The 25,448-nt window shown below is 53.7% G+C and overlaps 2 protein-coding genes across 5 annotated transcripts; one reads left to right on the top strand and one right to left on the bottom strand.

Moving 5' to 3' along the window:
- Positions 1-1,560: 1,560 nt before the first annotated feature.
- On the bottom strand, positions 1,561-5,457 carry nanos3 (nanos homolog 3). Its single transcript, XM_088603213.1, has 2 exons — positions 4,309-5,457; positions 1,561-2,536 (listed from the first exon to the last, which is right to left on the bottom strand). The coding sequence occupies exon 2, from the start codon at positions 2,471-2,473 to the stop codon at positions 1,943-1,945; it is 531 nt and encodes a 176-aa protein (XP_088459339.1). The 5' UTR covers positions 2,474-2,536; positions 4,309-5,457; the 3' UTR covers positions 1,561-1,942.
- A 9,983-nt stretch (positions 5,458-15,440) lies between these two features.
- slc25a23a (solute carrier family 25 member 23a) lies at positions 15,441-24,770 on the top strand. Of its 4 annotated transcripts, XR_015925977.1 has the most exons (12): positions 15,441-16,431; positions 17,339-17,465; positions 18,033-18,120; positions 19,323-19,434; positions 19,593-19,751; positions 20,946-21,110; positions 21,474-21,581; positions 21,816-21,983; positions 22,614-22,764; positions 22,915-23,056; positions 23,561-23,693; positions 23,810-24,770. XR_015925977.1 is itself a non-coding variant. In XM_088603212.1 (11 exons), the coding sequence occupies exons 1-11, from the start codon at positions 16,231-16,233 to the stop codon at positions 23,568-23,570; spliced, it is 1,431 nt and encodes a 476-aa protein (XP_088459338.1). In that variant the 5' UTR covers positions 15,441-16,230; the 3' UTR covers positions 23,571-24,770. The 4 variants fall into 4 exon arrangements, 2 of the variants coding, with proteins under 2 accessions (XP_088459338.1, XP_088459336.1); XR_015925976.1 differs by having other exon boundaries at positions 22,915-23,693; XM_088603212.1 differs by having other exon boundaries at positions 23,561-24,770.
- Positions 24,771-25,448: the final 678 nt, after the last annotated feature.

The raw sequence follows: 25,448 nt of genomic DNA, 5'->3' as shown, positions 1-25,448 counted from the left end.
GAGTTGTACTGGAATCTGTTTCCTCCAGGAGCCCATTGTCCAGGTATTAGTTATTGGTTGTTGATTGTTCGTGATGTTTGATAATTGGCTCATTTGAAAGAGAAGTGGCTTGGTACTCTATTACCCTCATGAGTGATTATTGGGTTGTTGATTATTAACAGATTTCATTGTTCCCTACTCTCTTTACACAGAAACTGTTAAAAATATTTCTAGTGGTTGTTAATTCATGAGTTAAGGTAAAAAATAAGCATAATAAAGCTTTTTTATATGTTAGCTAGGACTGGTGTCTTACAGATCTCAGTGTTTCCGAGTGTGTGAGTCAGTGCGTCTGTGTTAAAAGTTGGTTATGTGTAAGAAGTTTGGAGTCGGTATGTTTGTGTTGTTTTGGATCCTGTTCCGTATGAGGGCAGGTTCACAGTGCTCAGCCAGAGAACAAACCAGCCCATAGACCCCCTCCTATGGGAGAACTACAGCGAGTCTAGAGGAATCCTTGAGCACCCAAACCCATAAACACAGGATCTCAACTGTCGGTATTGTGGAATAAGGTATAAAGTAGATCCTCAAAATCACTGCAAGATGAAGGGGTGGGGTCCGGTACTGATCACTACCCCTTCTCTTCAGAGGTGCTTCCTGTTGGCATCAACAGAACTGAAATAGCCGAGCAGGAGATCTGAAGTGTTTGCAGAACTGGGATGTTCACCCACACAGGGAGACCAGATACCACAGACCCTGGAATTTCCCACATCAATCCGGTGATGCTTTTGTGACCAGCTTTGCACTTGGGAGTTAATTGATGAAGAAAGACATAATTGATAATAATCACAGAGTTTCTCTCTTGAGAGAGCCAGTGGACCTGGGAGCCACTCCCCTGCCTTTGATGGGGCTCAGCTCTGCCCGAGACCTCTGAAGGGAAGTGGCTGGGGAAACGAAGTGGCTGAACTTTGTCATTGACCCGGCCAGGACACTGCTGGGAACTTCAAACAAACACTACTGTTAGAAGTCAGATAAGAACTGATAACTGATATCTGTGAGGAACTGTAACATATAGACAAGTATGCGGGGGGGGGGGCTGTACTGATCAGTGACCCCTCACCTTTGAAAGGAGAGCAGCAGTGAGGCATATTATGGCTGCTATAGACTGCACTGGAGTGAGGGCCTCAGACGCTGAATCAACAGGATACTCCAGAGAGAACAATTCAATTAACAGGGGCTGCAGAGACTGGCGATACTGGATACCGTAGGTTCTAGTTCGCTCGGAGACAGAAGCCACACGCCTGGCCACAGGGGTAACTGGACTGCTTGTACTGGGAGAATACCGGACTGTTACTCAAGTAAACCTCTGACCCCCTGCATTTACACTACTGCTTACCCTCCAGGACACTGCAGCGCCCGGAAAGCCATTCCAGGCTTGTATTGTCAGTGCCAGTCGGCGTGCCCGGACAGCTCTGTTCAAGTTGGTGCAGTATGGCAGAGCAACTCCAGCAGCAGGAATCTGGGGGCGCTCAGTGACTTCCTCGCGGCCCTGCCAGCTGGAAGGATTAAATTGCCGACACCGGGGGGCACTTTTTACGGTTTTATTTTGTTTGTTTATACCAAAAAGGGTTTTTGACAACCGTACGGATCACATTAACAAAGAGACAAAACAGTCAAACGCAGAAAACAGTCCCCGACTCGGACAACGTGCAGTAGCGACCGTCCATGTGGCCCCCAACAAGTCCCCCCCCCCCCCAACTCTCGCGTGCACTGCTGGGGCTCCCAAACCCGCTGGGTTCCCCTCGTCTTCGCTGGGTCCGCGCCAAGCTGGCCGCACACGAGCTGGCTCGCCGATTCCACAACACCACGGCTAAAATAAGCAACGCAACAGTTTAAAATAATTCCTCTCGGACACTTTAAAAACGTCCAGCAGCTCGACCGGATGCGCTGCCAGGGGCCGGGCCCCCCCTCACTTGCGCAGCCTCGAGGGACAGTGCTTCAGGGTGTGGGCCGTGTCTCCGGAGGCGTGGCACACCGGGCACACGTACCTCCGCAGGAGGGGACAGGACACCTTTCCCAGCTCGTCCCGCAGGCTGTGGGAGAGGTAGACGCTCTCCGACTCCTTGTTCCGGAAACAGAAGTTGCAGCGCCGCTGGGCCGCGGCCGGGGGGCGGCTCTCTGCCCGGCGGGGCTCCTGTGGGTTCCTGGGGGTCGCCGGCGCCTCCGCACCTCGCGAGCTGGTGTTCTGTCCCCCAGCCCGCTGGGTCAGCCGGGAAGTCTGCCGTGCCTGCGGGTCCCTGGGCGGCTCCAAAGCCCCGCTCCCGGGCCAAGCTGCTCCAGGGCTGGACACCCCGGCCACTGTCCCGCTGTCCCCCGCAGCCTCCGGACCTCTGGAGCCATCTCTTTCCTGGGGCACCAGGTCGGACCGGATCTCCATCACGAGCTTGGCGAGACCCAGGTAGTCTCTGGACAAGTCGAAAGTTGGTCTCCTCCGATCCATCCTGGTTCACCGTAGAATCTCGTACGCAGGCAGAGGGGCGAGACGCAGAACTGGGGCTCCGGTCTGCAGAAAGGGGGGAGAAACACAGGACTGGGGCTCCAGAGTGCAGGAAGAGGGGGAGACGCGCAGGACTGGGGCTCCAGAGTGCAGGAAGAGGGGGAGACGCGCAGGACTGGGGCTCCAGAGTGCAGGAAGAGGGGGAGACGCGCAGGACTGGGGCTCCAGAGTGCAGGAAGAGGGGGAGACGCGCAGGACTGGGGCTCCAGAGTGCAGGAAGAGGGGGAGACGCGCAGGACTGGGGCTCCAGAGTGCAGGTAGAGGGGGAGACGCGCAGGACTGGGGCTCCAGAGTGCAGGAAGAGGGGGAGACGCGCAGGACTGGGGCTCCAGAGTGCAGGAAGAGGGGGAGACGCGCAGGACTGGGGCTCCAGAGTGCAGGAAGAGGGGGAGACGCGCAGGACTGGGGCTCCAGAGTGCAGGAAGAGGGGGAGACGCGCAGGACTGGGGCCCCAGAGTGCAGAAATGGGGGGAGACGCGCAGGACTGGGGCTCCAGAGTGCAGGAAGAGTGTCTCTGAGCTGATCTAGCTGCCTGCGTCCGGGCGTTATCATTAACAACAATGGAGTCATCAGGCATCGCGCCATGACAGACACACACAGCCAGTAAGTACCCGTTTCATGCGAACTTCCATTAGAACAGAGACGCGCGTTAAAGAGGGCCGACCTGAGATCTCCTGAGAGAGAACAGGGCGACAGAGCCACGGCCGATCTCGGGGGACTATATTCTACCTTTTACCTGATCATCGATTCACTTTATTCCTTTTATCCCGATTTCAATCAAGTTTTACTTAAAAACCCCCATCAGAAAAAGTCAAGACTTTCAGTAACAAAATCAAACGGAACAGTAATTATACGCAACCCAGGAGGAAAGCGGACTCGGTGCCGACCGGGCTCTCGGTTCGGGGTTCGGGCACCTTGATCTCCCGGACGAGCCGGACACGAGCCCCGTTAGTGTAACACTGCTAATTGCGCGGTTCTGGCGGAGTTAGGAAATAACCGCATTCAGGGGAAAAACAGCGATTTACGCCCGAAAGTAGATTAATAAAGAAGTTTCCTCTTGCGTTCGTTTTGCAAACTCGTCTCCTTTGTGTTTTTTGTTTTGCTTAAAAGGTCTGTTGGACACAGATGAGAGACGCCAGCGCACCTCGCAGCGCGCCCCGCTACACCGGCTGTCGGCGCATACTGTAGGTGGCACCCATCTCCAGGCCTGCCCCTCGGGGTGCGGGGTGTATACGGCTGGCGCGCTCGCCCGTCCTGAGAGCTCTGCCACGGCAACCGCAAGTGAGACGACCGGCGAACCGCGAAGCTCCAGGCTGGACCTGCAGCCCAGCCGCGGCCCGGTCGCTTCAGACTGGGTTACAGACAGGGTCGGCGCCTCTCTTCTCGTCGGACATGACCGCGAGTCGAGCTGATTGCAGCAGCTCCTCAGAGAGGTGCTCAGGCCATCAGGACCGGGGCTGTCACCAGTCAGCAGGAAGAGAATTCCGAGCGTGCGCGCAGTACCCCGAACTCCAGCACAGTAGTACCCCAACCGTCAGCAGACAGTACCCCGAACTCCAGCACAGTAGTACCCCAAACAGCAGCACAGTAGTACCCAAACTCCAGCACAGTAGGAATAATAAGACCGAACAGGAGACCCCGAGAATATCAGGAAAGGAAAACATAAAGCGTTAATTAATTAAAAATAAACTAACTAGAAGCCTTTAACAGCGCACGCCCTGTGTCCCTCTCGTGGGCACCTGCGGCTGCACGCCCGCAGCCCTGGGGGAACCGCTTACCTCCGCCTGGCCGCGCGAGTCCAGTACCTGCCGGGTCCACTGGGCTGCAAAGCCCCTCTGTCCAGCCGCCGCCGTGACGTCAGCCGCCAGGCCCCGCCCTCGGCCCCGGCGCGCGGCCGGCTGGGGGAGAGAGAGGCGTGTCCACAGGGAGGGGCAGTTCGCTCGAGACGGCGCCCGGGCTCGAACCCGCAACCCGAGGCTCCACCTGCCGTGACACACAGAGAGGGCAACAACACCAGACACCGACGCGCCAGCGTACCAAAACAATTACGCAATGTGAAGGTGTAAGTCCACACTTTTCTACCTTTCCATTTCCCTCTCACCTGTTCGGCTCCCACCCGGGCTGGGTTCCAGTGTGAAACGTGCAGTATGAAACCTGGGCTTCACCCCGCTGAAGGCCTGTCCGGGCGCCTCGAGAGTCAGGTCACAGTTTTCACTCATCGCTCAGCGGGTTCGAGTCAAGCAGCACAACCCACCGACAGCGATGAATGTGGATTGGGACCGCGGTGATGCCCTGCCACCTTTCTGCCACCAGGGGGCACTGTGTGGCAACACCTGCTGTACGTCGGACATCTTGGCTCAAGCAACTGCATGCACTGTGCTGTGGCTCGGCTGAGCCAAAATGGCGGTAGACCGACTCCTCCTCCCCCCCCACCAAATGAAATTGTTGTTATTAATAAGGGTGCATCTGTGTACTCAATCTACCTAGAGTTTCGGGGATTCGCTCCAGAAACGGTGTGAGTGCAGAGCTGTCATCTCGCGCTCCCGCCCGTCCCTCTGTCTCGGGGCGGATGTAGCTCCTGTGCGTCACTCTGGTGGTAGGGCAACGTCAGCGAGATCACCAGCTAGCTCTTCTCCAGCCTCAGGCCACCCCTGCACGATGACGCGGGTTCGAGGCACAGGGTACACTCAACGGCCAATGGTTTCCCTTGGACACAAACTCACCGACAGCGTTGAATGTTTCCTGGGAATCGGGAACGAGCTTGTACACACACATTGCCACATGTTCACTCACACACACACACCCCAGGACTGTCCTGTCTTCCGATCAGAGCAGACACACAGCACACAGCGCCCCCTTCTGACAGGACGGAGGAGGAGAGGGAGAGAGGGGGAGTGTGAGAGGAAGTGAGAGTGAGTGTGAGGTAGAGGGAGAGCGAGAGGGAGGGAGAGGAAGAGGAAGAGAGAGAGTGAGGCAGTGTGAGTGTGAGGGAGAGTGAGTGAAATGATTGTGAAAGTGAAATGAGGATGAGTGTGAGGTAGAGGGAGAATGAGGGACAGCGAGAGGGAGAGTGAGTGAAATGATTGTGAAAGTGAAATGAGAGTGAGTGGCACGAAAGATTGTTTTATAAACTACTCCAAAGTGGCATAGGGGACAAAGTGTACGACATAATTAAATCAATGTATTCAGAGAGCAAATGTGCAGTGAAAATTGGAAACAAAAAGACCAAATTCTTCACCCAAGGCCGTGGGGTGAGACAGGGCTGCAGCCTGAGCCCAACACTGTTCAATATCTATATCAACGAATTAGCAGGAATGTTGGAGCAGTCTGCAGCTCCTGGTCTCACACTACACAACACAGAAATCAAGTTCCTGCTCTACGCAGATGACCTGGTCCTGCTGTCACCCACAGAACAGGGGCTGCAGCAGAACCTGGCACTGCTGGAGCAGTACTGTCAGACCTGGGCGCTGACAGTCAATCTGGACAAGACCAGAGTAATGGTTTTCCAGAAGAAAGCCAGACCTCAGGGAAACAGGTACAAATTCACATTCATCAACAACACATTGGAGCACACATCCAGCTACACATATCTCAGTCTCGCCATCAGCTCATCTGGGAGTTTTGACCTGGCACTGAAGGCACTGAGGGAGAAGGCACTCACTGGCTTTCTACGCAATAAGAAGGAGGCTCTTCAACATCAACCCACCAATGAGAATCTGGCTCCAAATATCTGAAAGTGTTATCCAACCCATTGCCCTATACAGCAGTGAAGTCTGGGGTCCCCTCACTGACCAGGATTACACTCAATAGAACAAACACCCCACAGAAACTCTGCACATGGAGATCTGTAGAAACATCCTCCGTGTGCAGAGAAAAACACCTAACAACGGGTGCAGGGCTGAATTAGGCCAGTACCCACTATTGATAAACATACAGAAAAGAGTAGTAAAGTATTGGCTACACCTAAAAAACAGCGACCAAAATTCCTACCACCACAAAGCCCTAAAACAGAGCCCCCTGAGCCAGCTGGTCCTGAGGCTCACTGACCTGAGCCACACCGACACTAACCAGCCTCAGGACAGCACTGCTAGAGCACCACAACTCAGACCCAAGCACATCACAGCACAGATCAAACAGCAATATCTCACACACTGGGACACACACACAAACACAACATAAACTGGAATGCTACAGAACCCTGAACAGACAATACACACTTGCCGAATATCTAACCAAGATAAATAACAGCCAACAGAAACAGACCCTGACGAAGTACAGGCTCAGTGACCACAGCCTGGCCATAGAAACTGGGTGACACAGGTAGACCTGGCTGCCCAGAGAGGACAGGCTGTGCTCCCACTGCCAGCGGGGAGAAATAGAGACAGAGTCCTACTGCACTGTGACAGATATTCTGGAATTAGAGAAACATTGTTCCCTAAATTTACACATCTAATCCCAGAATTCCCACACCTGCCAGAATCACAACAACTCCGAATCCCACTGAGAGAGGGAGGAGGGAACTCAGCTGAACTGGCAGCCCAGTATGTGATCTCCTGTCACAGCCTGAGGAAGAGTGAGCCTGTCTCCCAATAATGCTCCATATTTTTATATGTAAATATCGTATGACTGTGTCTGTATTGTAAATGTCTGTAGATTTTTGTTGTATGTTAATTGTATTTGTTTTGCTTTGGCAGCACTGATTTGACTTATTGGAAATGCCAATACAGCACCTTGAATTGAACTGAATTGAATTGAGGGAGGGGGAGGGAGAGGGAGGGGGGTAGACTGTTGGTTGATTCCAGACTGAAGCCAAAGGCCAAAGAGCAAAGACCTCCTGGCTCGGAGGGGAACCTGGGAGTGTGAGTCTCACCCCTCAATGTTTTATTCTGTATTAGCCCACTTGCCAGGAAACACACTCAGACCCCCCCAGCTGTCCAGCTCTGTGCGGAGGCTCTGGGGGAGGGGGTCTGCGTGCCGTTTCGGGGTCTGTGGAAATGTCACTGCTCTCCGTGGGCAAGGCTGTCTGTGTCTGCTTGCCCCAGACTGGATCAATAACACAATTCAATTCCTATTCCCAGGCCACAGGGGCTGACACACACTCCTGCTCTCACTGCTATTCATTCCCTCTCCTTACACGGCTGGCCAGGGTGGAAAACTGGGCTCACTGGGGAGCTGAACCCACATCCTCCCAGTTAAGAGTCATTCACACAGACGCACGCTACATACACTTTCACATTGACGGATATATAGTGCAAAACACTAACAGACGCACAAAACTCAGAAACACCCTGTGTCCCATAGTGTATCTCATATGGGTACAGTGTCTGTCTTTCACACATTCACACCTCATAAAGACATTTCTATCTATACACACTCACACTGCTCACTCACAAACCTGTGAACACACACTCACACTGCTCACTCACAAACCTGTGAACACTCTTACACTGTTCACTCACAAACCTATGAGCAAGCAAGTCACACTTTTCTGATTTCTACATTACTTCAAAATTATGATTTTAAAAGCTTAAATTTTACTCTCACTTAGTTACCTCTCTGTGCTTTATTGCACTGTGCTTTTACCCTGATCTCACTGGGCCTTACTGCACTGGGCTGTGCTTTTACCCTGATCTCACTGTCTTGCTACAGGTGTATTGTATTTGTACCATGTATTACCACTCTGGGGTTCCGTACCTCTTCCCAGTGTGCTTGGGCAGGTTCGGGGTCTGACACAGAGTGGCTGAGCCCTGTGAGGAACACAATCGTTTCCAGGCTCACAGACACCTCCTGGGCAATTTCTCAGACACCAGCACCAGCATGCACAAAATTCACAACAGAAGTTCAGCCACGTTTAGACTGAAAATTCATTTCCACTGTGACAGTGTCCCACCACACTGTTTGTCAGCCGTTACTATTTCTGTCGTGCCGTTGATAGTAGCTCATGGCCACAGAACACTCACACACACTCACACTCAATTACACTCGCATGCACGCACACTCACACTCAGTTACACTCACATGCACGCACACTCACACTCAGTTACACTCACATGCACGCACACTCACATGCACACTCACACATACTGTACACGCACCCACACGCATGCATTGTACAGACACTCAATCTGCAGGTAGACACTGCAAGTTTACACAATAGCACTTCCCTTTCAGCACAGCTAGAGCATCACACACCTGCTACAAGGAGATGGTGAGGATGAGGATGATGATGATTGATGATGATTAGTGTTCAGAGTACTCACCCCTCAGTTGCTCTGGGCTGGCTTATCCACAAGGAATCACGATTGCACCCCCTCTCTCTCCCTGGTGCCCAGAGTTCCCCTTTCTCTCATGTCGCTAATGTCTTCCAGCCTGTCTCTCTCTCCCTCTTCCAGCCTGTCTCTCTCTCCCTCTTCTACCATGTCTCTCCCTCTTCCAGCCTGTCTCTCTCTCTTCCAGCCTGTCTCTCCCTCTTCCAGCCTGTCTCTCTCTTCCTTTTCCAGCCTCTCTCTCCTTCTTCCACCCTGTCTCTCTCTCCCCCTTCCACCCTGTCTCTCTCCCTCTTCCAGCCTGTCTCTCTCTCCGTCTTTCACCCTGTCTCTCTTCCTCTTCCAGCCTATCTCTCTCTCCCTCTTTCACCCTGTCTCTCTCCCTCTTCCAGCCTGTCTCTCTCTCTTTCTTCCACCCTGTCTCTCTCCTTCTTCCACCCTGTCTCTCTCTCCCTCTTCCAGCCCGTCTCTCTCCCTCTTCCAGTGCCTCTCTGTCTGGATGGTGGCTGTGAGAGTCTGAGTGCAGCCCAGGACACGCAGTCCGTGTCGGTTTGAATGAAAATTGTGAGCAGTAGGCTTTCCTTTCCTTTCCTTTCCTCCTCCTCCTCCTCCTCCTCCTCCTCCTCCTCCCCCTCCCCCTCCGTCTCTCTCCTCTCTCCTCCCTTCACAGCCCAGACAGATGTATTTATACACCAGCCCCCACCACCCCCCTCAGACACACTCATCACCAGCTCACGTGCGTGTCTGCTCGTGAATGTGTGTGTCTCACTGGGTGCTCCTGTGCCCCAGTGGGCGTGGCTGTCAGACAGACACTCTTGAAGTGGAATAGGGAGGGGGTGCGGCTTACACAGCTAGACCCAGAACCTGTGTATCTTATTGGCCAAACTGTATAAGCTGTACGGTGCTGATTGGACAAAAGGTCTTTTTAATTTTTCTTTCCTCCTCCTCCTCCAGCCCTGGTATGTGTGTAAGAGAGCTCCCTGATGGAGTTAACCCCTTCCCTGCCCCTCCAGCCTTTGTCATTGGCTCCTGTGCAGGAGATTAGTGTGCAGGAGAAGCTTCACTGTTCATTCCACACGTGTGTTGCAATCTAAAGCAGTGACTGTAAAATATTTGAAAAGCACATAAGAACACATTTAAATGCACTTAAAGCACCATCTAATGTATTTTCTGTATATAAAAGCGGAAGACGTTCCGGGGTTCCTGTTCTGCGGTTGGTCGATCTCTGCAGGCAGCAGATGGACGATGTGCTGGAGCACCTTCTGAGCTCTGTAGCTGCAGCTGCTCAGCATTGTGAACAGTGTTAGTCTGGCATTTCATCTTCAGCTCCCTCTGATCACAGCAGCTCCAGGTCTGCTGGACAGGGAGCTCAAGTCAGCTGGACAGGAAGCCCAGTTTGGCTGGACAGGAAACTCAGGTCAGCTGGACGAAGCTCATGTCAGCTGGATAGGAAGCTCAGTTCGCCAGGACTGCAGTAGCCAGTGCGAAGCTGGCTTTTTGATCCACTATACATATTCTATAGCTCTTGGATATCTATATTCTGTAGTTCACTAGATAACCCAGTGTACAGAAAGGATTGTAGAGTGTTTAAGTCTCCATAGATTGTGCTGAGCCCGCCTGGCTGGGGGCCAAGCTCCCAGCCCAGGACCAGGGGGCTGGGACCCCCTGCAGAAAGACGTACGTGAGGGAGAGATGGGGTTCACTGTACCTGCAGTATTTATAATGTTTATAATGACGCCAGGATTGATTAAAAATGACCAAGTGCTGAGGCTGACTGGCGGTCCACAGCGCAGATCCACAGTGACCCACAGAGTGCAGGGCCGGATGTCAGCGCTGTGGTGTGCAGGCCGTTTAACCCCGCGACCGCAGAGCCAGGCCAGCGTGAGCGCCAGCCTGACTTCCTGCCACAGCCCAGAGCCCCTGACCACGCCCCCTTGCGCCCTTGCCAGTCTGCAGGCCAGACCCCACCGGTGCTGCACTCGTCAGTGTGTAGTCCAGACTCCCGTTTGCACCAGAGGTGGTGACCCCAGTGTCCCAGCTTGTACCACTCCAGCTCTCTAAAGGGCCCAGGCTTTCAGTGGCAGGATGAGAGGGGACACCAGGAAGATTCAGAGGACGACACTGTCGCTCACCTGGACCCTTCCTCCATCAGCGTGCTCAATGTCAGCCCACCATCCCCTGCCTGACCGCAGTGCTCAGCCCAAAGACACACTGACACCTCAGGAGAGCGTTTCCCTGACACATCCCCTGATGCACAGATCGTGCTCCTGCTCTGCGCTGATGACCTGGTCTACTGTCGCCCACAGAACAGGGGCTGCAGCAGAGCCCGGCACTGCTGGAGCAGTACTGTCAGACCTGGGCACTGCCAGCCCATCTGGACCCAGAACAGGGGCTGCAGCAGAGCCCGGCACTGCTGGAGCAGTACTGTCAGACCTGGGCACTGCCAGCCCATCTGGACCCAGAACAGGGGCTGCAGCAGAGCCTGGCACTGCTGGAGCAGTACTGTCAGACCTGGGCACTGCCAGCCCATCTGGACCCAGAACAGGGGCTGCAGCAGAGCCTGGCACTGCTGGAGCAGTACTGTCAGACCTGGGCACTGCCAGCCCATCTGGACCCAGAACAGGGGCTGCAGCAGAGCCTGGCACTGCTGGAGCAGCACTGTCACACCTGGGCACTGCCAGCCCATCTGGACCCAGAACAGGGGCTGCAGCAGAGCCTGGCACTGCTGGAGCAGCACTGTCACACCTGGGCACTGCCAGCCCATCTGGACCCAGAACAGGGGCTGCAGCAGAGCCTGGCACTGCTGGAGCAGTACTGTGTCCTGTGTGACTCCTACTGTGTGTGTTTTTGCCAAAGTGTGTGTGAGGAGCTATCAGCATGCACTCAAATAGGGGCTATACAAAGAAAATAATAGTGTGTGTCAGTGTGTGTGTGTGTGTGTCAGAGCGTGTGTGTCAGAGTGTGTGTGTGTGTCAGTGTGTGTTTGTGTCAGAGTGTGTTCAGGCGGTCAGTGTGTGTGTGTGTCAGTGTGTGTTTGTGTCAGAGTGTGTTCAGGCGGTCAGTGTGTGTGTGTGTCAGAGTGTGTTTGGGCGGTCAGTGTGTGTGTGTGTCAGTGTGTGTGTGTCAGAGTGTGTGTTCAGGCGGTTGGTGTGTGTGTATATCAGTGTGTGTGTGTGTCAGTGTGTGTGTTCAGGCTGTTAGCGTGCACTCGGATAGCGGCTGTACAGAGGAAGGAAGGAGAGGAAAGGGGAGGATGGAAACAGGTCGTTAGCCCCTCTCTAACGAGTTCCTCCCCATCTCACCCTCTTCAGCCTGAGGGCTGAGGCTCTGTAGCTGGAAATAGACTGAGGTGAGTTTAAACTGCCAGGGAGCCACATCAATCAGGCAAGACACAGCTGTGACTCAGACTCCCACTCACGGACACCCACTCCACCGGTGACAGTGACTCTCACCACAGACACCCACTCCACCGGTGACAGTGACTCTCACCACAGACATCCACTCCACCGGTGACAGTGACTCTCACCACAGACATCCACTCCACCGGTGACAGTGACTCTCACCACAGACATCCACTCCACCGGTGACTCTGGCTCTAACTGGACACCCACTCCACCGGTGACAGTGACTCTCACCACAGACATCCACTCCACCGGTGACAGTGACTCTCACCACAGACATCCACTCCACCGGTGACAGTGACTCTCACCACAGACATCCACTCCACCGGTGACAGTGACTCTCACCACAGACACCCACTCCACCGGTGACTGTGACTTTCACCCACAGATACTCACTCCACCGGTGACACTGGCTCTGTGGACACCCACTCCACCAGTGACACTGGCTCTGTGGACACCCACTCCACCAGTGACACTGGCTCTAACTGGACACCCACTCCACCTGTGACACTGGCTCTGTGGACACCCACTCCACCGGTGACACTGGCTCTAACTGGACACCCACTCCACCTGTGACACTGGCTCTGTGGACACCCACTCCATCAGTGACTGTGGCTCTGTGGACACTCACTCCACCGGTGACACTGGCTCTGTGGACACCCACTCCACCGGTGACACTGGCTCTGTGGACACCCACTCAACCGGTGACACTGGCTCTGTGGACACCCACTCCAGCAGTGACTGTGGCTCTGTGGACACTCACTCCACCGGTGACACTGGCTCTAACTGGACACCCACTCAACCGGTGACACTGGCTCTGTGGACACCCACTCCATCAGTGTCTGTGGCTCTGTGGACACTCACTCCACTGGTGACACTGGCTGGTGTTTTCGGCTCTGTTTCCTCTGCTGTGTCAGTACAGCCCAATCGCAGACTCCCACCCAGAGGGCTGAGTCGATGTCCCACTCCTCGCCCCGACACAGGCCCTCTCTGCTGGCTCAGTGTAAGCATGGGTGCTGTGTGACAGGTGTGCCAGTTTCCTCCTCCACAGCGTGAAACACACCTGCTACCAGATTCAACAGCTCTTCCTGTTACAGCACCTTTCAGAACTGCTCCAGGATCTAGGAAATACAGCGATGTTAAAACCCCCCTTCATAAAGGAATCAGTTTTTCCTGGTAATCCTAAATCCTTACAAACAGCTCAAAAAGTGACATGGCTGCTCTCGCCCTCTTACGCAGACGAGACCCCCTTTAATTCCTGGCTGTGCCCCAAACAACCTGTGTGTGAGAGTGCCATCTGCTGGCTGGAGCGAGGAACTGCGGTTGAGAGACCGGGCTCAGATTTTTTTATGGAAGTTTCCCCGATCTGGTTATTTTTTGTAATTATTTGAAACATATTATCAACCTGCCCCACTTTCGTGTGAGCTGTGAGAGAGAAAATCACCCGTAGCGTGTAGAGTGTGACTTTTAACTATCCCTGAATGACAAAATATCCATCTGGCACAAACTGTACGAGACACACTACTGCCCCCCGCTGTCCGGAGGGTGTCAGGGGCGTGACAGACAGCAGGGGGACACACAGAGGGCCTGGTCTTGTTAACTACTACTGTCTGGAGTGTCATTTCAGCATGAGTGTGTGTTAGTGTCAGTGTGTGTGTTAGTGTCAGTGTGAGTGTGAGTTGGTTTCAGTGTGAGTGCATGTTAGTGAAAGTGTATGTCAGTGTGAGTGTGTGTCAGTGTGAGCGTGTGTCAGTGTGAGCGTGTGTCAGTGTGAGTGTGAGTTAGTGTCAGTGTGAGTTGGTTTCAGTGTGAGTGCATGTTAGTGAAAGTGTATGTCAGTGTGAGCATGTGTCAGTGTGAGGTAGTGTCAGTGTGAGCGTGTGTCAGGCTCGTGAATCAGAGCCCAGTGGATGGTGAAGGGCTCTGGAGAACACCAGAGCCGAGACTCCAATAATCCCGTGTCTCTGCAGCTCTGCAGCTCTAATCCTGCTCTCGGAGTGCTGACCACAGTGTTTCCAGGCCTCTGAGCCCTTTACCCAGCCGCTAACAGGTGTGATGGGATGATGACAGAGGTGGGTGTCACTGGGTGTCACTGGGTCCCGGGACCGGTTCACCTCAGCAGTGCTGAGTAGCTCCGACCCAGAAATCCTCGCAGTGAAACCAGGAGCCAGGGCCGCTCACTGACATTGAGGCTGCTCTTTGGCACGGAGGGTGGTGGGAGTCTGGAAGAAGCTGGAAGAAGCTGCCCAGCCATGCTGTTGAGGCTGATTCCCTTGAATCCTCCAAAACCTGGACGTCTAGAATTAATTTTATAGTGATGGGGACACCATACTGAAAAAACGGCACCGTCCTTCAGATGAGATGTAAAACAGAGGTCCTGACACCTGACAAGAGCAGGGGTGTTACCCTGGTGTCCTGGCCAAAGTTACACCCAGTCTTTACAAATACTGGCCTCCTAATAATCCCTTTAAATTGGCCTAATCACTCTGTTGTGCTCCTGTCTGATACTGTAGCTGGTGTGTGGCGAGTGGACTGGTGGTAGAGGGAGTCCCCATTACCTGTAAGGCGCCTTGAGTGGAGTGTCCAGAAAAGCGCTATATAAGTGTAAGGAATTATTATCATTATATAGCTCACTACAGTACAGAATGGAATATTACAGTACACTGCAGTACACTGAGACATTACAGTATCCTGCAGTATAGTGCACTACAGTACAGTGTGGGACATTACAGTTTCCTACAGTACAATACAGGACATTTCAGTTGACTATGGTACAGTACACTGTGGGAAATTACAGTATCCAACTGTATAGCACACTATAGTACAGTATGGAATATTACAGTATCCTACAGTATAGTGCACTACAGTATAGTATGGAATATTACAGTATCCTACTGTACAGCACACTATAGTACACTATAGTACAGTATGGAATATTACAGTATCCTACAGTATAGCGCACTACAGTACAGTATGGAATATTATAGTATCTTACAGTATAGAGCACTACAGCACAGTATGGAATATTACAGTATCCTACTGTATAGCACACTATAGTACAGTATGGAATATTATAGTATCTTACAGTATAGCACACTACAGTATAGTGTGGAATATTACAGTATCCTACTGTATAGCACACTGTAGTACAGTATGGAATATTATAGTATCATACAGTATAGCGCACTACAGTACAGTACACTGTGGGAAATTACAGTATCTTACAGTATAGCTCACTACAGTACAGTACACCGTGGGACATTACAGTATCCTGCAGTAGAGCCTAGTATTCCAGCGTATTACGGAGCCTGATATAAACACCGAACTGCCGCACAGCTGCCCGGGGCTCAGCACACTCCGGTACACTAGAGAGCACAGTGGAGCCGCTCTCTTCCTCAATTTCACTTCTCGAAGCTGACGCCTTAAAACCTTGAGAGAGCAGGAGAGAGAGAGAGGGGATATCAAGGTTTCACCTTCGGCTATTTATTTTCCAGGACGTAATCGAGAAAGGCACCGAGAGGGAGGTGAACCCACAGGAATTTTGGCCGGGCAGGAAAACCGAGGCAGGCGGGAGCGGAGTGCGTCTTTCTCGGGCTGTGTCGCACTGTGCAGCGCGGTTAGCAGAAAAAAGCCTTCAGGCGCACTTTCACCGGCGCTCACGGCCGGGAAAGAGCCGGGTTTAGAGCCGGGACAGAGCCGGCGGCGGCGCTACGGTTCCGGCCCCGGCGGGTTAGGGGCTCGGCGGCGATGCGAGTCGGGCTGCGAGTCCAGCGCCTCCCCGAAGACGCCGAGGATTCCGCCTCTTTCTCCGCTCTTCCGTCTTCTCCCGCCGGCGTGGGAAGCAGCCGGATTCGACCCCGGTTCTGCCGGCGATCTCCGGTACTGAAGTAGCGAACCGGGACTCTCGGAACAGCTTCCCCGCTCGGCCGTTTCCGCGACAGCTCGGGGTAGCTCGGAACACGCCCCAGCCCCCACCTGACCGGGTCGCGGCAGCGGGGCAGCTGTGACAGCTGGCTCGGTTCCTCCCGGCCCCATGGGCGAATCGGGGGTTCGGGCCCGGCGGTGGCGGGCCCGCTGCCAGGACTACAGCAACGGTTCCGACCCGGAGCGGGAGAAGATATGGATCGAGCTGTTCGAGCAGCTGGACCTGAACAAGGACGGGAGGATCGACGTGCAGGAACTGCGTCAGGGGCTGGCGGCGAGGGGCATGTCGCTGGGGCGCCACGCGGAGGAGGTGAGGCAGGGGCCGGCCCACTGTCCGCGACAGGATAGCTTTCTTATTTTAAGACATGCGTCTCTTTCCACCCTCCCCCGCTTGTCGCTCTATTCTGGGACTCGTAAGCCCGTATTGTTTTTCTGCGGGGGACGAGAACGCACATGACGCTACCGTGATGTTAGGATACATTCCTGTTACAATAGGAGCTACAGTCCCAGTGCAGTAGAACAGTCCTGTTACAATAGGGGCTACAGTCCCAGTGCAGTAGAACAGTCCTGTTACAATAGGAGCTACAGTCCCAGTGCAGTAGAACAGTCCTGTTACAATAGGAGCTACAGTCCCAGTGCAGTAGAACAGTCCTGTTACAATAGGAGCTACAGTCCCAGTGCTGTAGAACTGTCCTGTTACAATAGGGGCTACAGTCCCAGTGCAGTAGAACAGTCCTGTTACAATAGGAGCTACAGTCCCAGTGCAGTAGAACAGTCCTGTTACAATAGGGGCTACAGTCCCAGTGCAGTAGAACAGTCCTGTTACAATAGGGGCTACAGTCCCAGTGCAGTAGAACAGTCCTGTTACAATAGGAGCTACAGTCCCAGTGCAGTAGAACAGTCCTGTTACAATAGGGGCTACAGTCCCAGTGCAGTAGAACAGTCCTGTTACAATAGGGGCTACAGTCCCAGTGCAGTAGAACAGTCCTGTTACAATAGGAGCTACAGTCCCAGTGCAGTAGAACAGTCCTGTTACAATAGGAGCTACAGTCCCAGTGCAGTAGAACAGTCCTGTTACAATACGGGCTACAGTCCCAGTGCAGTAGAACAGTGTGTCTGCAGGGCTGTCAAAGATAAGCTTAGCTGCAGGAATCTGTTATTATCTCAGATTCTCACTTTTCTCTTTCCTTGCTCCTCTCCCGCTGTCCCCCTGTCAGGAGATTGTCCGAGCGGGGGACACAAATTTGGACGGCCTGCTGGATTTCGAGGAGTTCACCCATTACCTGCGGTCACACGAGAAGGAGCTGAGACTCATGTTCCGCAGCCTGGACCGCAACAATGATGGTCATTACTCACAGGATACTCAGCACATACTCCTGTTGTACTCGCAAGATACTCAGCACATACTCCCGCTGTACTGACAGGATACTCAACACATACTTCTGCTGTACTGACAGGATACTCAGCACATACTCCTGCTGTACTCACAGGATACTCGGCACATACTCCTGCTGTACTCACAGGATACTCACCACATACTCCTGCTGTACTGACAGGGCCATCTTTTTATGATCACACTGCATACTCATAGGAAACACACTGCACTAATTCTACTTGTACTGTACTCATCAGATACTTTAGTGTATGCTCCTAGGTTACTCACTGGATACTCGTAGTGATTAATTTCAGTGTATGCTTACACAGCACTTGGTCTCACTTTGTGCCCATGTTTGACCTGCTGCGTGCTGTACAAACACTGTTCTCACTGTTAGTGGAGTTCACAGCGTATGCGAGGGAGGGCTGACAGCCTTCTCTCCTTCCCACTCGCCCACTCCTGCCCACCTCCAGCCACGCCGCTGCCCCTGGCTCCCTGCTCTCCCTGCCTGTGCTGACAGTAGCGCTGTGTTGCAGGTCAGATCGACGTGGGTGAAATCCAGCAGGCCCTGCACAACCTCGGGGTGGACATCACCACGGAGCAGGCCCAGACCATCCTGCAGGGGTCAGTCTTGCGTCACGGCAAAACAGCAGTGTGCAGTATTGACACAGTGCAGTGTGTCAGAGTGACAGAGGGTGACTAGTGCTGGTGTGTGGGAGGGGGTGAACAGTGTGATGTGTGCAGTGTGGGAGGGGGTGTTCAGTGTGATGTGTGCAGTGTGGGAGGGGGTGTTCAGTGTGGGAGGGGGTGTGCAGTGTGAAGTGTGAAGTGTGCAGTGTGGGAGGGGGTGTTCAGTGTGATGTGTGCAGTGTGGGAGGGGGTGCGCAGTGTGAAGTGTTCAGTGTGATGTGTGCAGTGTGGGAGGGGGTGTTCAGTGTGATGTGTGCAGTGTGATGTGTGCAGTGTGGGAGGGGGTGCGCAGTGTGAAGTGTTCAGTGTGATGTGTGCAGTGTGGGAGGGGGTGTTCAGTGTGATGTGTGCAGTGTGGGAGGGGCTGTGCAGTGTGATATGTGCAGTGTGATGTGTGCAGTGTGGGAGGGGGTGCGCAGTGTGCAGTGTTCAGTGTGATGTGTGCAGTGTGGGAGGGGGTGTTCAGTGTGATGTGTGCAGTGTGGGAGGGGGTGTTCAGTGTGATGTGTGCAGTGTGGGAGGGGGTGTTCAGTGTGGTGTGTGCAGTGTGGGAGGGGGTGAACAGTGTGATGTGTGCAGTGTGGGAGGGGGTGCGCAGTGTGAAGTGTTCAGTGTGATGTGTGCAGTGTGGGAGGGGGTGTTCAGTGTGATGTGTGCAGTGTGGGAGGGGGTGTTCAGTGTGATGTGTGCAGTGTGGGAGGGGGTGTTCAGTGTGATGTGTGCAGTGTGGGAGGGGCTGTGCAGTGTGATGTGTGCAGTGTGGGAGGGGGTGTTCAGTGTGGTGTGTGCAGTGTGGGAGGGGGTGAACAGTGTGATGTGTGCAGTGTGGGAGGGGGTGCGCAGTGTGAAGTGTTCAGTGTGATGTGTGCAGTGTGGGAGGGGGTGTTCAGTGTGATGTGTGCAGTGTGGGAGGGGGTGTTCAGTGTGATGTGTGCAGTGTGGGAGGGGGTGTTCAGTGTGATGTGTGCAGTGTGGGAGGGGGTGAACAGTGTGATGTGTGCAGTGTGGGAGGGGGTGTTCAGTGTGATGTGTGCAGTGTGGGAGGGGGTGTTCAGTGTGATGTGTGCAGTGTGCAGTGTGGACCAAGCCCGGAGGGAGTCTCTGTAGTTCAGTGTCTCTCCCCTCTGCCTGTGCAGGATCGACAAGGACGGCACCATGACCATCGACTGGAATGAGTGGAGGGACCACTTCCTGCTGAACCCCATCACCAACATGGAGGACATCGCGCACTACTGGAAGCACTCCCTGGTCAGTCCTGGTCAGTAGGGCTGGCCCGCGGGCTCGTCCTGACTGAGCACACACCCTGTAACCAGTCTGTAAAGGAGGGGGTTGCCTGGGGGAGGGGGGGTGAACCAGTCGGACCAGTGCTCACTCACTGACCTCCCCCGCTGTCCCTTTCCCCCCAGGTGTTGGACATCGGGGAGAACCTGGCGGTTCCGGACGAGTTCTCGGACAGGGAGCGCCGGTCGGGGCTGTGGTGGAAGCAGCTGGTTGCCGGGGCGATGGCAGGGGCGGTGTCCCGAACCGGAACCGCCCCACTGGATCGGCTGAAAGTCTTCTTGCAGGTTTGAGGAAGAGGAGCAGGGAGTGGGAGCGGGGTGGGCGTGTGGTGGGAGAGATCCTGACTAAGTATAGTGTCAGTGACCACAACCTGGCCACAGAAACTGGACACAGGCAGACCTGGCTGTCCAGAGATGTGTTGCTGTGGGCCAGTTTGTGTACTGTGTTGTGTTGCTGTGGGTCAAAGATGTGCAGTGCAGTGTGTGGTTTTGCTGTGGGTCAGTATTGTGTGTTGTGCAGCTGTGTGTGAGTGCTGTGTGGTTGTACAGCTGTGGAGTGTGGAGGCTGTGCTGTGTGGTTGTACAGCTGTGGAGTGTGGAGGCTGTGCTGTGTGGTTGTACAGCTGTGGAGTGTGGAGGCTGTGCTGTGATGTTGTACAGCTGTGGAGTGTGGAGGCTGTGCTGTGATGTTGTACAGCTGTGGAGTGTGGAGGCTGTGCTGTGTTGTACAGCTGTGGAGTGTGGAGGCTGTGCTGCGATGTTGTACAGCTGTGGAGTGTGGAGGCTGTGCTGTGATGTTGTACAGCTGTGGAGTGTGGAGGCTGTGCTGTTGTACAGCTGTGGAGTGTGGAGGCTGTGCTGTTGTACAGCTGTGGAGTGTGGAGGCTGTGCTGTGACGTTATACAGCTGTGGAGTGTGGAGGCTGTGCTGTGATGTTGTACAGCTGTGGAGTGTGGAGGCTGTGCTGTGATGTTGTACAGCTGTGGAGTGTGGAGGCTGTGCTGTTGTACAGCTGTGGAGTGTGGAGGCTGTGCTGTTGTACAGCTGTGGAGTGTGGAGGCTGTGCTGTGACGTTATACAGCTGTGGAGTGTGGAGGCTGTGCTGTGACGTTATACAGCTGTGGAGTGTGGAGGCTGTGCTGTTGTACAGCTGTGGAGTGTGGAGGCTGTGCTGTGACGTTATACAGCTGTGGAGTGTGGAGTCTGTGCTGTGATGTTGTACAGCTGTGGAGTGTGGAGGCTGTGCTGTGATGTTGTACAGCTGTGGAGTGTGGTGGCTGTGCTGTGATGTTGTACAGCTGTGGAGTGTGGAGGCTGTGCTGTGATGTTGTACAGCTGTGGAGTGTGGAGGCTGTGCTGTGATGATGTACAGCTGTGGAGTGTGGAGGCTGTGCTGTGATGTTGTACAGCTGTGGAGTGTGGAGGCTGTGCTGTGATGTTGTACAGCTGTGGAGTGTGGAGGCTGTGCTGTGTCTCCAGGTTCACGGGGCCGGTGCTCTGGGGGGGCTGCGCAAGATGAAGGTCCTGGGAGGTCTGCGCGGGATGGTGCAGGAGGGAGGGGTCCTCTCGCTGTGGCGTGGAAACGGTATCAATGTGCTGAAGATCGCCCCCGAGTCCGCCATCAAGTTCATGGCCTACGAACAGGTGGGACCTGCTACTCTGATGCCCTGTTTCACTCTCTTCCACACTGCCTGTCTCACTCTCTCCCTGCCCCACTCTTCCACACTGCCTGTCTCACTCTCTCCCTGCCCCACTCTTCCACACTGCTCGTCTCACTTTCTCTCTCCCTGTCTCACTCTCTTTCCCTGTCTCACCCTCTTCCACACTGCCGGTCTCACTCTCTTTCCCTGTCTCACTCTCTTCCACACTGCCGGTCTCACTCTCTCTCTCCCTGCCCCACTCTCTTCCACTCTCTCTGTTAGACCCGTTACCCACTCCTGCCTGTCTCACTCTCATATATACTCACTCCCTGTCTCACTTGCTCGCCCTCTGTCTCACTCACTCCAGATTAAGCGGGCGATCCGGGGGAACGAGGGCTCATTGAGAGTTCAGGAGAGGTTCATCGCAGGGTCCCTGGCTGGAGCCACTGCTCAGACCATCATTTACCCCATGGAGGTGAGTATGACCCTGGGGCAACGGAACCTGATCCTGGGACAACAGGCACAAGGAAACTGGCAGTATATCCTTCTACAGGCCCAGATACAGAGGACAGAGTGGCTTCCTTCAGGCCCCTGTAGAGAGTACAGAGTGGTGTCCTACAGGTCCCTGAATAGAATAGTTTCCTGCAGGACCCTGTACAGAGTGGGGTCCCTCAAGACCCTGTACTGATCAGTGTCTGTCTCTTTCCAGGTCCTGAAGACCCGTCTCACACTGCGGCGCACTGGACAGTACTCGGGAGTGGCAGACTGTGCACGGCAGATCCTACGCAGGGAGGGCCTGCGGGCGTTCTACAAGGGCTACCTGCCCAACATGCTGGGGATCATCCCCTACGCAGGCATTGACCTGGCAGTGTATGAGGTCAGTGTGCTGTAGTGTCCAGTGAGTGTGTCTGTATGAACCCCTCTCTCTCTCTCAGTGCAGTGTTAATGTACTGTAGTGTCCAGTCAGTCAGTGTGTCTGTATGAACCCCTCTCTCTCAGTGCAGTGTTAATGTACTGTAGTGTCCGGTCAGTCAGTGTGTCTGTATGAACCCCTCTCTCTCAGTGCAGTGTTAATGTACTGTAGTGTCCAGTCAGTCAGTGTGTCTGTATGAACCCCTCTCTCTCAGTGCAGTGTTAATGTACTGTAGTGTCCAGTCAGTCAGTGTGTCTGTATGAACCCCTCTCTCTCAGTGCAGTGTTAATGTACTGTAGTGTCCAGTCAGTCAGTGTGTCTGTATGAACCCCTCTCTCTCAGTGCAGTGTTAATGTACTGTAGTGTCCGGTCAGTCAGTGTGTCTGTATGAACCCCTCTCTCTCAGTGCAGTGTTAATGTACTGTAGTGTCCAGTCAGTCAGTGTGTCTGTATGAACCCCTCTCTCTCAGTGCAGTGTCAATGTACTGTAGTGTCCGGTCAGTCAGTGTGTCTGTATGAACCCCTCTCTCTCAGTGCAGTGTTTAATGTACTATAGTGTCCAGTTGAACTTTTTTACCATTGTGTTTCTCACAGACTCTTAAGACAGCTTGGCTACAGCGATACAGTCTGGGCTCTCCTGACCCAGGAGTCCTGGTTCTGCTGGGCTGTGGCACTGTATCCAGTACCTGTGGTCAGCTGGCTAGCTATCCCCTAGCATTGATTCGAACCCGCATGCAAGCCCAGGGTAAGGCTATGTGTATTTCAGTGCAGTGTTAATGTACTGGAGTGTCCTGTGTGTCTGTATGAACCCCTCTCTCTCAGTGCAGTGTTAATGTACTGGAGTGTCCAGTCAGTCAGTGTGTCTATATTAACCCCTCTCTCTCCTCTCTCTCAGCCTCTGTGGAGGGGGGTCCCCAGCTGTCTATGCTTGGCCAGTTCAGACACATCGTGTCACGGGAGGGGGTCCTTGGCCTGTATCGTGGCATCGCGCCCAACTTCCTGAAGGTCATCCCAGCTGTCAGCATCAGCTATGTGGTGTATGAGAACACCAAGATCGCTCTGGGGGGGGCATCTTAGACTGGGGCTGGGTCAAGAGGAGGGAGGAAGTGGAGGGGGGGTAGAGAGAGGGAGGGCTGGGGAGGGGGGTGGAGAGAGATGGAGGAAGAGGAGAGGGCGTGTCCCAGGGAGGGGGTGCTCAGTTTGGCGTATGCACACCCCTGCAGGTCCTGTCTTTGCCTGGGGACTGCATGGCAGCTGCCTGTGTTTCCACTGTCAGTATGGGGGTCACAGTGACAGTCTGGCTGTCAGTGTGGGTGTCACCAGGAGGCCACGCAGCCAGGTTCACACCTCAAAATCTGAATTCCTAACGTCACACTCCGGCCATGGGCCAAGGCATTCTGGGATAGCGCTCTCGCAGACCGTGAGAGCGCCATCAGTGACTCAGATCCTGGGGCCTGTGTGCGTCTGTGTGTGCACGCGTGTGCTGTTTTAATTGAAATGTGAAAAACCTCTCCTTTTCTTTGTATATATTATGGGAGAAGGAGGCACTAAACTACAGTTCCCAGCATGCTGCCCTCCTGCGGCAGCTCAGGGATTGTCTATGTAGCAGTGAGGTGGTTACGTCAGGTCAGGCCAGTCATATCTTTTTCCATCCCAGAGGCGTCATGGTTCCAGGTACGAGCCACTTTACCTGTTCAAAGCCTTCTGTTTTGAATGTGATTGGGTTTCTTATAGTGATTTGCTTGGTTTTATTTAGGGATACACCTCTATGTATGTTGTTATTTCTGTAGATCACAGTCTGTCGAGAGCTCTACACTCCTGCGGTAGTACTGCACTGACTGCACAGACCTGTTCCTTGCCCGATGTTGACTGCGCAAGCCTGGTGCTTCCACTGCACTGACTGCCCAGACCTGCTCCATATACTGTGCTGACTGTGCAAGCCTGCTGCTTCCACTGCACTGACTGTGCAGACCTGCTCCTGCCCTGTGTTGACTGCGCAAGCCTGCTGCTTCCACTGCACTGATTGCGCAGACCTGCTCCATATACTGTGCTGACTGCGCAAGCCTGCTGCTTCCACTGCACTGACTGTGCAGACCTGCTCTTGCCCTGTGCTGACTGCGCGAGCCTGCTGCTTCCATTGCACTGACTGTGCAGACCTGTTCCTTGCCCTGTGTTGACTGCGCAAGCCTGCTGCTTCCATTGCACTGACTGTGCAGACCTGTTCCTTGCCCTGTGTTGACTGCGCAAGCCTGCTGCTTCCACTGCACTGACTGTGCAGACCTGTTCCTTGCCCTGTGTAGACTGCGCAAGCCTGCTGCTTCCACTGCACTGACTGAGCAGACCTGCTCCATATACTGTGCTGACTGCGCAAGCCTGCTGCTTTCACTGCACTGACTGCGCAGACCTGCTCCTTGCCCTGTGTTGACTGCGCAAGCCTGCTGCACTCCTTGTACTGCGCCGACTGCACAGGCAAGCTCTTACCTCTGCTCTCTGTGAGAGAAACCCTGGGGAGCTGTAGACAGTCATACTGTACCAAACTATGGTGTAAACGTGGCGACGACAGTGGGAGAGAAGGAGGGATGAGAGACAAGGACAGAACTGTCTGTATCTGCTGTAGAAATCACCTCACTGCTCACTGCTGATGATTTTAAGCAACTGAGCCTGAGTTACTGATGGTTCCTGTGTGGTAAATCTGTATATGTGATTGTATACTGTATATAGTACGCTACGTATAAATACATATTTAAGGCACTAAGGCTGAATGTATTTTATAAGCATTATTCCCATAATGATTATTATCAGGATTGCACTTGAGGGCAGGATTGCAACAGGAATGTACGGTTTGAAATCTGTCTGTTTCTTCTGGTGGGGCAGGGGTCAGGAGCCCTGATTTGTCGATGAGTTCTACTGTTCACTGTTTACAGATTGTGCAGACTGTTTCCAGTCTGGCTGTCAGTATGGGGGTCACAGACAGTCACTGTAGACAGACAGGGGGCGCTGTCTGCACGCCCACTATGCAGTGTCTTGCAGACACCAGTCCCTGTCACAGGACAAACTTTGGGATGTGCTGTTTGTAGACAGGCATGGGGGGCTGTCACAAAGCGCATTTGCAGCAGCCAAACATGTTTTTGGAAAAAAGTTGGAAGTGTTTCTCCTTCATTGCATGACAGAAACAGCCAGAATATTTTTAGGATTATGTTTTTAATGTGAAAATGATCTGATAGTGAGATGTGGCAATCACAAAGCTCAGGGACAGGCTGAACTGCTGTTCATTACACTAATAACACTCCTCCACATACTCCCCCACAGTTTTATTGTCAGTGATGATATTCCCTTGTTTATTATAACACCAGGGCCTAATGTCTATGACAATATTCCCCTGTTTATTATAACACCAGGGCCTGATGTCTATGACAATATTTCCCTGTT

The sequence above is a fragment of the Lepisosteus platostomus genome, chromosome 13 (genome assembly GCF_059453375.1).
Source record: "Lepisosteus platostomus isolate fLepPlt1 chromosome 13, fLepPlt1.hap1, whole genome shotgun sequence".
Lineage (NCBI taxonomy): Eukaryota > Metazoa > Chordata > Actinopteri > Semionotiformes > Lepisosteidae > Lepisosteus > Lepisosteus platostomus.
Note: the sequence above shows the minus strand (reverse complement) of the source record. Positions and strands in the feature narration are given on the sequence as shown.